Genomic DNA, 12219 nt, shown 5'->3' with positions numbered 1-12219 from the left:
CTGCGAATATCACGCCACTGTTTAAAAAAGGATGTTGGCAAAAGGCAGGTAACTATAGGCCAGTTAGCTTAATGTCCGTAGTCTGGAAAATGTTTGAAGCTGTTATTAAGGAAGAAATAGCGAGACATCTGGATAGAACTGGTTCCATCAGGCAGACACAGCATGGATTCAGGAAGGAAAGGCCGTGTTTGACAAACTTACTGGAGTTCTTTGAGGATATAATGAGCACAGTGGATAGAGGGGAACGGGTGGATGTTGTATACTTGGATTTCCGGAAGGCATTTGATAAGGTGCCGCATAAAAGACATATCCATAAGATAAGGATACATGAAGTTGGGGGTAATGGATTTGCATGGATAGAGGATTGGTTAACCAATAGAAAGCAGAGAATTTGGATAAATGGGTGTTTCTCTGGTTGGCAATCAGTGGTGAGCAGGGTGCCGCAAAGGGTCAGTGCTGGGCCTGCAGCTGTTCACGATATACATTAACAATTTGGAAGAGGGGATTGAGTGTAGCATATCTAAATTTGCTGATGACACTAAATTGAATGGAAAAGCAAATGCTGCAGAGGATGCGGAGAGTTTACAGAGAGGTTGGTTAAGTGAGTGGGCAAGGGTCTGGCAGATGGAGTACAATGTTGGTAAATGCGAGGTCATCCACCTTGGAAGGAAAAATAGAAGATCAGATTATTCTTTAAATGGTGAAAGATTGCAGCATGCTGTTGTGCAGAGGGACTTGGGAGTGCTTGTGCATGAATCACAAAAGGTTGGTTTGCAGGTGCAACAGGCAAAAACACTCATCAGCAATTAGCCTTTCCTTTCTGCTACTGGCCCAGCTTTGGAACCAACTTGTTATTTTCCCTTGGATCCAATGGGCTTTTACTTTTTTTTTGACCAGCCTGTCATGTGGTCTGTATGACTGCTCCATTTTTTTCTTTCCGTCAGGACTGTAGTCCCACCTCTGTTGGGGTAGAGCCTGTCCCAATGGTACATTTCCTTCCTGTTGCAGGACACGATTTAATGCAGAAAAGGAATCCCACACTCCTTCAGCCTTGTGTTCAGCTCTCCAAATCTTTTGCCCCAATCCAACTTGCACGCAGTTTGGGTAATACTCCAGAGATTAAAAATAGAAACATCTTGTTTTTTTACTTCAGCTCCCACTCATGGGACTGTTGAAAAGGGCCTCTTCCCTATTTTTTCCTCCTTTATAGGAGGAAAGATGAGCTAAAACTGAATCTTTCCCTTCTCCTTCCAATATCATTTTAAACTGCTTCAGAATATCACTTACTCTGCCATTTGGTTAGGGATATACTACTGTGTGGGTTTCTCAAACAAGGGATGCTATTTATTGAATCCCTAATAACTAATACTTTGCACTTTGCCTCCTTCTCCTATTTTTCAATCGCCTCTTCAAAAAGTAGTGCTTGGCAGTCATTCCTTTACAGTCTTTAACCATAACCTCACATCAAGGACATTGTGATTATAAGAAAGAATCAGTTTCTGTGAATCCCTGTCCTCTATCTCATATGGGCTCCCTTAGTCTGTACACTATTGGCATTCTTAACTCCACCTCCACAAGGTATGACTAAGGTGAGTAGCATACTGTCAAGATGCTCCTTTCCTTCCCGAATTTGCACTCCAGCTCAATAATTCTGTGCTATAATGATCAAGGCTTTACAGATTCAACTGGATCATGCTCAAACAGCGCTCACTGCCATTATTCTTCTGGCTGCACATGCTGTATATGGTTTCACAGGGACAATGGTTCACAAGGCTTTGCAGCCATTATAGTGAAAAACCTTCAAACTGCTTTTAAGATAATTGGAGTAGTTTAAAAACTGCTAAAAGGATTTAACGAATTAAAACAACAATAAAACTAAAAGGAATAAATTTACTCTCTTTTAATATTGTGGTAACATTTCAGGCCTACTTCTAGCCTATTTATGAAATTATTACAAACTCTTTGACAAGGTCTCCCGTATTCTGGTCTAGAAGGTTAGATCACATGGGATTGAGGGTGTGCTAGCCAATTAGATACAAAATTGGCTTGGTGGAAGGAGTCAGAGGGTGGTAGTAGAGGGTTGTTTTTCAGATTGGAGGCCTGTGACCAGCGGTGTACCACGGGGCTCGGTGTTGGGTCCACTGTTGTTCGTCATCCATATTAATGATTTGGATGAAAATGTAGTTGGCATGATTAGTAAATTTATGGATGACACCAAAATTGGTGGCGTAATGGACAGTGAAGAAGGTTATCTGAGATTACAACAAAATCTAGCTCAACTAGGAAAGTGGCCCAAGGAATGGCAGATGGAATTTAACTTGGACAAGTGCAAAGTATTGCACTTTAGTAAGTTAATCTAGGGCAGGGCTCTGAAGTGTGTTGTAGAACAGAAAGATCCAGGGGTACAAGTATACAGTTCACTGAAAGTGACAACATTGGTAGACAGGGTGGTGAAGAAGGCATATGGCACGCTTGCCTTAATTGGTTAGGGCACTGGGAACAAGAGTCGGGACATCATGTTACTATTCTACAAGACATTGGTGAGACTGCACTTGGAGTACTGTGTGCAGTCCTTGTTGCCAAGTTATAGGAAGGATGTAGCTGAGCTGTAAAGGGTGAAGAAAAGATTAACAAGGATATTACCAGGACAAGAGGGCTTGAGTTATAAGGAGAGAGTGGATAGGCTCGTGCTTTTTTTCCCTGAAGCATAGAAGGCTGAGGGATGACCTTACTGTTAACTGATTGTAAATTGCTGATTGAGAATATTTATCAATGGATGCTGGTGAGACCATTTGGAGAGACTGAAATTGATTACGATCAATTATCAGATGCAAAACTTTTGTAGATTTAATAAGTAAGAGGCTTAATGCTTGGGATTCATAATAATAATAGACCACCAGTAATTTCTGGGGGGAAAGATGAACAGAAATAATGTTGATTTTAAAACAACATACTTTTTGGTTATATTGTTGTTCAGGCCAAAGTTAGAAACCTATGTGAAGCAGGCCCAATGTGTGTTCTGTTCCACAAGGAACTACTATTTTCTCAGATATCCTGAACTACCCATTAGGTATCTTGTTTGCCCAGTGCCCAATGCCTATTTCAGGTTGGTGGACAGGCACCTCAGCACTCACCTTTGCTAATGTGGTTACTCATAGTCCTGGTGCAACTTGAGTTCTTTTGCATTGGGTGCACTGAGAATAAGTTAATACATTAAATTATTAGGAATGCAGAGTCTATAGAAAAATGTGATAAAACCATACCTCTGTGCAACACCAGCAACATGCAATTATATAACAGGGCCCAGTAAGAGTGCATAGGGCTAGACTTACAGTGGTAATCAATCCCTGAGATGCTAATTTACTTTGTTTTTGTTTTCAGTTTTGGGACCTTCAGGAGGCCCAGATTAGAAATCACATCTGCTCTCAATAAACATAGGCTCCGCTGGGCTTATTAGAGGTGAACTGGATGGAATTCCAAGGTCAAATATAGAATATACACAAGTATATCCTAATGTGTAGTTTTGAGATAAAAGGGGTAGGCTTTCTGGTGTAGCATTTGTGAGTGAGTAATCAAGAGAAGAAATCAGTTGGATTTGGGTTCTCTTTCAAATTATTGCATTCAGGCTAGAATTGTTTCCCAAAGACTATAAATTCTAATCTAATATTGTTTGTGATTTTGTTTTTCTGATTTGGTGTTTGATCAATGTCTGGAAACTTCAAATACAAAGGTTAAAAAAGCTCATCTCTTAGATTCATAGAGTTATAAAGCATGGAAACAGGTCCTTAGGCCCAACTTGTTCATGCCAGCCAACCATGATGCCTATCTAAACTAATCCCATTAATTTACATTTGCTTACATATCCCTGTAAACCTTTTCTGTCCATGTACCTGTCCAAATGTTTTTTATACATGATTGTACCTGCCCTGATCACCTCTTCTGGTAGCTCATTCCATATACCCACCACTCTCTGTGTGAAAAACTTGCCCTTCAGATCCCCTTTAAATCTTTCTACTCTCATCTTAAACCTATGCCCCCTAGTTTTAAACTCCTCTGGGAAAAAGACTGTGATGATCTACCCTATCTAGAATATAGAACATAGAATAGTACAGCACAGTACAGGCCCTTTGGCCCACGATGTTGTGCCGAACTATATGAACACTTACTCCATGATCAATCTAACCCTTCCTCCTGCACAGCCATAACCCTCCATTTTTCTTACTACCATGTGCCTATCTAAGAGCCTTTTAAATGTCCCTATTGTATCAACCTCTCCAACCACACCCAGTAGTGCGTTCCAGGCACCCATCACTCCCTGGGTAAAGAACCTACCTCTGACATCTCCCCTGAACATTGCTACTTTGACCTTAAATGGATGTCCTCTGGTATTGGTTATTGCCTCCTTAGGGAAAAGGTGTTGGTTGTCCATTCTATGCCTCTCGTAATCTTATACACCTCTATCAAGTCACCTCTCATCCTGCGTTGCTCCAAAGAGAAAAGCCCTAGCTCACTCAACCTTTCCTCATAAGACATGTTCTCTAATCCAGGCAGCATCCTGGTAAATCTCCTCTGCACCCTCTCTAAAGCTTCCACATCCTTCCTATAATGAGGAGACCAGAACTGAACAAATCAGGCAGTGTCAACGAAAAGGGAATAACTGAGTTAACATTACAAATGGATAATTGGCAAATTCTGATATAAACAGGAAGTTTTTGAAATTGTTTACTTCAATAGTAAGCCTCAAAAGCTGCAATGTACCCAGATGAAAGATAAGACGACGTACCTCAAGCTTATGTTGGGCCTTGTTGGGACAGTGCTGGAGACAGAGAGCTCAGAGTGAGAACGGGATGTCCCTTTCTAGTTCCTCTTTACATCCCTGACATCACTAATGCCCTCTGCCACTTTGACTGTTTCCAGTTTCTAGTCCTAACTGGTTCATTTTCACCATAGACATGTGGTCACTCCATACCTCCTTCCATACCAGGATTGTCTAAGGGCCTTCTACTTCTTCCTTAAACAGAGGCTCAATCATTTCCCCTGCAGCACCATACTGATTTGCCTGGCTGAACTTGTCCTCACATTGAACAACAACTCCTTCAACCCTACTTAACTTTCTCCAGATGAAAGAACTCACATAGCTCCAAGCTACACCTGTCTGTTGTGGGATAGTGGAACAGTCATTGTTTCAATCTTACTTAGGTCCCCTCCCTCAACTATTTTTGGTACGTTGATGACTGCATTGTTGCTGCTTCCTGTGCTCATATGAAACTTGAAATTTTCCTTTCTTTTGCTACCAGTTTCCACCCTGCTCTTACCTTTACATGGTCTGCCTTTGACTCTTCCCATCCCTTTCTGAATTTCTCTGTCTTTATCTCAGGAGATAGATTAACAACTTACATCCACTACAAACACAGATTCCTACTACTTTAACTATATTTTCCTCCACTCTGCTTCAGGTGTGGACTCCATTCCATCCTCCTAGTTCCTCTGTTGTATCTGCTCTGATGACAAGACTTTCCATATGAGTGTTTTTGAGCTATCTTTCTTTTCCTTAACCATAGCTTGCTCTTTACCATAGCTGTCAGACTCCTTGTCAAGTCTCACCTATTTTCACACATCTGCTCCCCCACCCCCTCCTACCAGCCAGAGTGAGAACAGGATTTCCCTGGTCCTCACTTTTTAACCCACCAGCCTCTGCATTACATAGATCATCCTTCAGACTTTCTGCTATCTTCAATGAGATTCCACTGCCAGACACATCTTCCCCTCCCCTCCCTTTCAACATTCTGAAGGAACTGTTCTCTTGGGAATTCCCTGGGCTGCTGTCCCATCACCAGTCACCATCACTAATCACTTTCCTTTCACGGCACTTTCCCATGCATTCAGGAGATGCAACACTTGCTGTTCTGCCATCCCTTCCCACCATCTATAAACACAAATAGTCCTTTCAAATGAACCATCAATGCACTTGCACTTCTTTTGCACTTGTATTGAATTCAGTGCTCACAATATGGTGCGGTACCCTCAATAGTGGTGAAACCAAACACAGATTGGATGACGACTTTGTAGAACACTTCCATTCAGTCTGCAAGGTTTCCAGTTATTTGTCACTTTAATTTTCCATCCCACTCCCACACTTAGCTATCTGTACCTTACCACCTATACTGTTCCAACCAAACCCAACAAAAGCCAGAGGAACAGTACCTCATCTTTCATTTAGCCATATGGCAGCATTCAAGATTCAATATTAAATTCAGATAACTCACTTTCCTGTTTGTATAAGAATTGGCCAGTTTTGTTGCAAAGTTATCAGTCTGTAATCTTTTCTCTTTCCAGAGACACTGCTTTATCTGCTGGGTATTTCCAGAATTCAACTTGGACTTACATTTGACTTGCCACTTTGTCTGTTTTCTCTCTCTAATCACTGTTAATTGGGTGACCCTGGCCTCACCCTGTCAGGGATATTCCCTTTGTCCTATCTATACACCGCCTGCCCTCTTTGCAAGCTAAAACTAACTTGGTTCCTCACTTTCCTAATTCTGATGAAAAGTCATCAACCTCAAACATTATCTGTTTCTCTTTGCACAGATGCTGCCTGACCAGCTTCATCTTTACAGCATTTTCTGTTTTATTTCAGATTTCCAGTATCTGCAGCTTTTTGACATTCAGACTTAGTTAGTTAGAAACTCTGCCCAGGTCACTTGTGCTAAAAAATTAGTGTAGTGGTCACTATATGTTATATTCCACTTTTGAAATTTGGATCCATTGATTTCAGTGGATTGTTAAAATGTGCAGTTAGTTCTGGCAATCAAAGACAAATTTTTAACCAAATAAGTTTTTAGCAAATTATATAGAGCTGTACAGCACGAAAACAGGCCCTTCAGCCCAAATGGTCCATGCCAACAAAGATTCCCACCTAAGCTCATCCCATCTGCCCGCGTTTGGCCAATGTCCCTCTAAACCTTTCTTATTCATGTACCTGTCCAAGTACCTTTTAAATGTTTATCTTCAATGTAGAATAAAATGCATCTTAAGTTTAAAAAGATAAATGCTCTAATTTCTAAATTAATGACAAATTTCTTTTGAGCAAAGAGAGGCCGTCAGAATAATACAAAGCAGTTATAAATATGGAAGAAATACAAGCATTTAAAACAAAGGATGCAGACCATGAATTTCACCAAAGGAAGATGTGCAATGATAACATTTCTCTCACCTCCCTTTCAATTGATTACATTATTTTTGCCAAACAATCTCTCAGGAGGCATGAAGTTTTAATTTTACAAATGTGGTTTCTTAATAGGTTAATTAGTTTAGGATATATAGTTAAAACATGTTTACTTTTCTATGTTATTTCTATGTCATTTATGTGTCATTTTTATCACTCTCTATCACCCATCTTTCTCCGTTCTTATATATATGATTTATATCTAATTTATACTTGATGCTTTATGTTTCCTGTTTTAAACTTTGCACGTGAGGAATCTTCCAATTAGTTGAGAAGACTTAATGTTTCTCATCGAGCTCACAGATGCCACGTATCCACTGTAGAATACACCACATTGAATCAAGTTCAGGATTAGAATGTTTCCACACAACATCCTGCAGAACACTCAGTGGGCAGCTTGCATTGTGCAGCTTGTGGTGTACTTCGCCACTGATTGCAAAATCTAGTCCATAAACTCTGCTGTGCAGGAATAATGAGGTCTGACTCGTTGGATGCATCATTCTTTAAATATTAAATTGAGTATTTAAATTCTACCTGCTTTTATTGCAACTGTGCCGTGAAATTTTTGATGGTTAGCATTCCTCTATCAGCCAGCATCAACAGAACCATTTAATGAGATGAATAAAGCTGGTCATTCATCTCTTTCCTGTTTGTGGAATCACACTTGCCTGCATTAATTCCATAACTCTCTATGCCCTACTCATTGGTTTACATAGCAACTGCATAACAAATTAACAACCTGTTTTATATCAACATTGGTCTTCTTTTCAAGTGAAAATAGGAAAGCAAATTGGCATACTTTACTCACATCTGAAGTGTTAGCACCTTTCTGAGTACAAATAAACATCTTCGGGTCCCTGCTGTAAAATTGATTTAGGCTGAGAAAGACTGTGCCTCCCCTAATTGCTGTCTGGAAAACCAAATCTTTAGATTGCTTGCAAGTGGGAGGGTAAGTACTTACCACTGAATGTAGAATCCAGAGGAGCAGCAATGTTTACCCAAACTAACATCAAGGCACCCTGCAGATTACCACCATTTTGGCTTGAATTTCCAGGCTTAAAACCTTTAATTTCTTGAGAAACCTCTTTCTTCCTAAAGCCCTTGGTGCTAAGGTTTCCAGGTTTCTTAGAGATAGGATATATGAGCATCTGGAATCCAATGGATTGATTAGGGAAAGTCAGCATGGCTTTGTGCGGGGCAAGTCGTGTCTTACTAACCTGGTTGAGTTTTTTAACAAGGTGACGAGAGAGATTGATGAAAGTAGAGTGTGGATGTCATCTATATGGACTTAAGTAAGGCATTTGACAAGGTCCCACATAATAGGTTAATCAAGAAAATTTGGATGCATGGGGTCAGTGGAGAATTGGTTGTGTGGATCCAGAACTGGCTTGCCCATAGAAGACAGAAGGTGATGGAGGCCTGTGATTAGTGGTGTTCCACAGGGATCTGTAGTGGGACCTCTGCTGTTTGTGATGTACACAAATAACCTGGATGAGTATGTTGATGGGTGGGTTAGTAAGTTTGCAGACAGTACCAAGATTGGTGGAGTTGTGAATAGTGTAGAAGACTGGCGACAGATACAGCGTGATATAGATCATTTGTAGATGTGGCAGAGAAATGGCAGATGGAGCTTAACCCGGATAAATGTGAGGTGTTGTACCTTGGTAGGACTAATATTAAGAGGCAGTACACTCTTAAGGGCAAGACCCTTAACAGTGTTGAAGAGCAGAGAGACCTTGGGGTGCAAGTCATGACTCATTGAAAGTGGCTATACAGGTAAATGGGGTAGTTAAGAAGGCTCATGGAATGCTTGCGTTCATTAATCGAGGTATTGAGTATAGGAGTCAAGAAGTTATGATGCATCTCTATAGAACTCTGGTTAGGCCGCATTTAGAGTATTGCGTACAATTCTGGTCACCTCACTATAGGAAGGATGTCGAGGCTTTAGAGAGGGTGCAGAGGAGGTTTACTAGGATGCTGCCTGGATTAGAGGGCATATGCTATCAGGAGCGGCTGGACAAACTTGGGCTCTTTTCTCTGGAGCAGCGGAGGCTGAGGGCTGATCTGTTGGAAGTGTATAAAATTATGAGGGCATAGACAGAGTGGACAAGAAATATCTTTTTCCCATTACTGAGAGATCCAATACCAGAGGGCATGCATTTAAGGTGAGAGGGGGTAGGTTCAGAACAGACGTGAGGGGTACATTTTTTACTGAGAGAGTGGTCAATGTCTGGAATGTGATGCCTGATAGGGTGGTGGAGGCAAACTCATTGGGGGCATTTAAGAGGGGCTTGGATGGGCACATGAATGAGAGGAAAATGGAGGGATATGGGCATTCGGTAGGTCGGAGAGTTTAGCTATGTTGGCACGACATTGTGGGCCGAAGGGCCTGTTCTGTGCTGTACAGTTCTATGTTCTTCAGGGTCTATCCTAGCTTCTGATTCCCCCTCCCCTTCTGACTTGATGTAAATTACCTACTGCTTAAATTATTTGGTGACATCTCTTAAGGTCACACAAATTTTTGTTTTAGGTTGGAATGTTACACTGAGCCAATATTGATTAATATTATTCAATGACAGTTGATATCTTTATAAATGTATATTAGGTTGTGGTGCCTATGAGGTCACATAAATATTATTTTAATGCCTTTCATTGTTTTTCAGTATCTCCTGAGGCGGTTGGCTTCCTCTCTGCTGTCGGGGTGATTATTATACTCATGATCCTACTTTTTCTATATATCAACAAAAGACTGTGCTTTGAGAATATAGGAGAATTTCCATGCCTTGATGCAGACTACAGGGCCAACAAAGATCTACCAGACAACACCCGTAAGTGCTTTTTGGTCTTAACATCTTTAATCTTTCTGAAAGTGGAAAATAGTTCACTTTGATAGCATGTGCAAAATAATTTCTTTTATTCAACTCAATATTTCAACAACATTGTTGGAAGTAGATTAATCTTCTAATTGCAATTGAATTAAATTTTCATGAATGTCTTTCACAAAAATATTAGCAATGTAGAGTTCATCTTTATTCAATTCCATTAGAATGCAATTCTTGAATTTAATTCAGGATGATTTTGATTCCATCACAGTGGTAATGGACCTGTAGGTCTTCATGGTCTCCATAAAAATGTACACTTCAGAACTTAACATTCATTTTTCTGTTTTTCTTTGTAGATTCCCACATTTTGCATGATTTTCATGGAAATATAGGAAACAAATGCTTGAGAAAATCTGATCTATAGATTCCCATATATTCAACAAATCTCAAAGGCTAGGGAGAAGAACAGGGTTGTATTTTTCCAACTTTGCGTTACCATCGGTGAATTAGTGGGTATAAAATAATGGGTTAAACATTTGTGTTTTTCTGATTTATGGATCTGGCAAGCAAAGTTCCCTGGCCTTGTTACAAAGAAACAAAATGATTCTAAAGTTGATACTAAGGTGCTTGAGACACTACAAGATATACAAAACAAGTTTTCTAGACTAGTTTTATATGCCACAAATAAATATAGGACATGATGATTTTCGGTTTATTGTTGAAAAGTTACACATATGTTTATTGGATGTACATATCATAATTAAACACTTTGCATTTATTTACTAACAGAGGTAAGCTGAAAAGGATGACCAATTTGGCAACATTAATCAATTACACAATGCATCTGATTGGGGTTTTGCATTACTGGGGTTAAAAAGACTGCATGAATAGATGTCGTTTTTCAAGAGTTTTCAACAAAGCCTGACTTTGCCATCAGTGTCCTCTTTAGTTGAGCAACTTAGCAGTGCTGTAGAGGACCTGAGTGATGCAGTTGGGCAGGCTGGGTACAGTGTGGCTGACTCAGTCACGGAGCAGGTAACACATATGCTAAGTGGCTTGCGAACAGAAGAAGAATCTCCTGAAGTGTGTGATGGTACAGCATCTTCAAGGAACAGTTCAGAAGTCAAAGCAGAGAAGCTGTCTGCTGAAGAAAATGTAGAAACAAGTAAAGATACAACAAAGAATGAACTGAGTGTTAATTCAGGAGAGTTGCAAGATAGTGCAAAGTATATGGTATCAGAAATTAAAAATGAAAAAAAGCAAAGGCAGTTACTACACCAGTCTTCAGTTAATAGTTTAACAGGTGATGATTTTGCAAATAAAAAAGATTATAATGCACTGGTTTACGAACCATTGGAAAAGATTGCCTCTCCACAAAACACAGATATTTCAGATTCTGCTGTGGGACAGAACACGCACCAGCACAAAAAATCAAAAACTGACCTTGTGGAATCAGAAAACTTAAAAGATACAGTTAAGAAGAGTCTCAAACAAAGAGAAAATAATCATGAAAGTGGCAAAGGATCATCATTCAAGAAATCTCCGTACTGTATTCCTGATTGCAATGGTGCTACACAAACAACTGAGTCTCTGACAGTTGAGGGAAAGATTAAAACATTAAAATGCATGTCAACAAGTGCAAAATTGAAGATTGGCAATGATGTTGAAGATCAACCATTAAGTGACAAAAGAAATAGTTCAACCAAGTCTAGCAACTATAAAGTTAAAGCCTCAGATTGTAAAGTGCACAACAATGAACCTTTGGATAAACAGAAAGAGCAGGTACATGGAAAGGGCAAAGGAAAGTCGTCACTAACTAATATTGGAGTTATCAGACAATCTGATGAAGGTACCACAGGATTGAATATGGAAGAACAAACAAAAGACAATGAAGAGATAAATCCAAGCTGCCAGCTTTCAGAAGATCCAAAAAGATTAGTCATTGATAGACTGGATCTGTCAGGAAAAGACTCTAAAAAGTACAAAGAGAGTCTTTCAAATGGAAAAAAAAATTGCACAGTTCTGAAAAATGAATTGCAAACACAAAAGGAAGTTAATAAAAAAGGAAGAGAAGTCCACACAATAATATCAGAAAAAATTAAAAAGATCAAGAAAGAAAAGAAAGAACAGAAAACTTCAGACAAAGGTGAGGTGCATTTTTCCAATTTAATC

General features: G+C 39.7%; 1 protein-coding gene across 1 annotated transcript in view; it reads left to right on the top strand.

Moving 5' to 3' along the window:
* Positions 1-12219, top strand: part of LOC127568406 (synaptotagmin-14-like) — a 116072-nt gene that overhangs the window by 29669 nt on the left and 74184 nt on the right. The window contains 1 exon segment of the mRNA XM_052012096.1: positions 9889-10053. Coding sequence (XP_051868056.1) covers positions 9889-10053 — 165 coding nt within the window.

Source organism: Pristis pectinata, chromosome 3 (assembly GCF_009764475.1).
Source record: "Pristis pectinata isolate sPriPec2 chromosome 3, sPriPec2.1.pri, whole genome shotgun sequence".
Lineage (NCBI taxonomy): Eukaryota > Metazoa > Chordata > Chondrichthyes > Rhinopristiformes > Pristidae > Pristis > Pristis pectinata.
The sequence above is the reverse complement of the archived record's forward strand: the minus strand, read 5'-3'. Positions and strand labels throughout refer to the sequence as shown.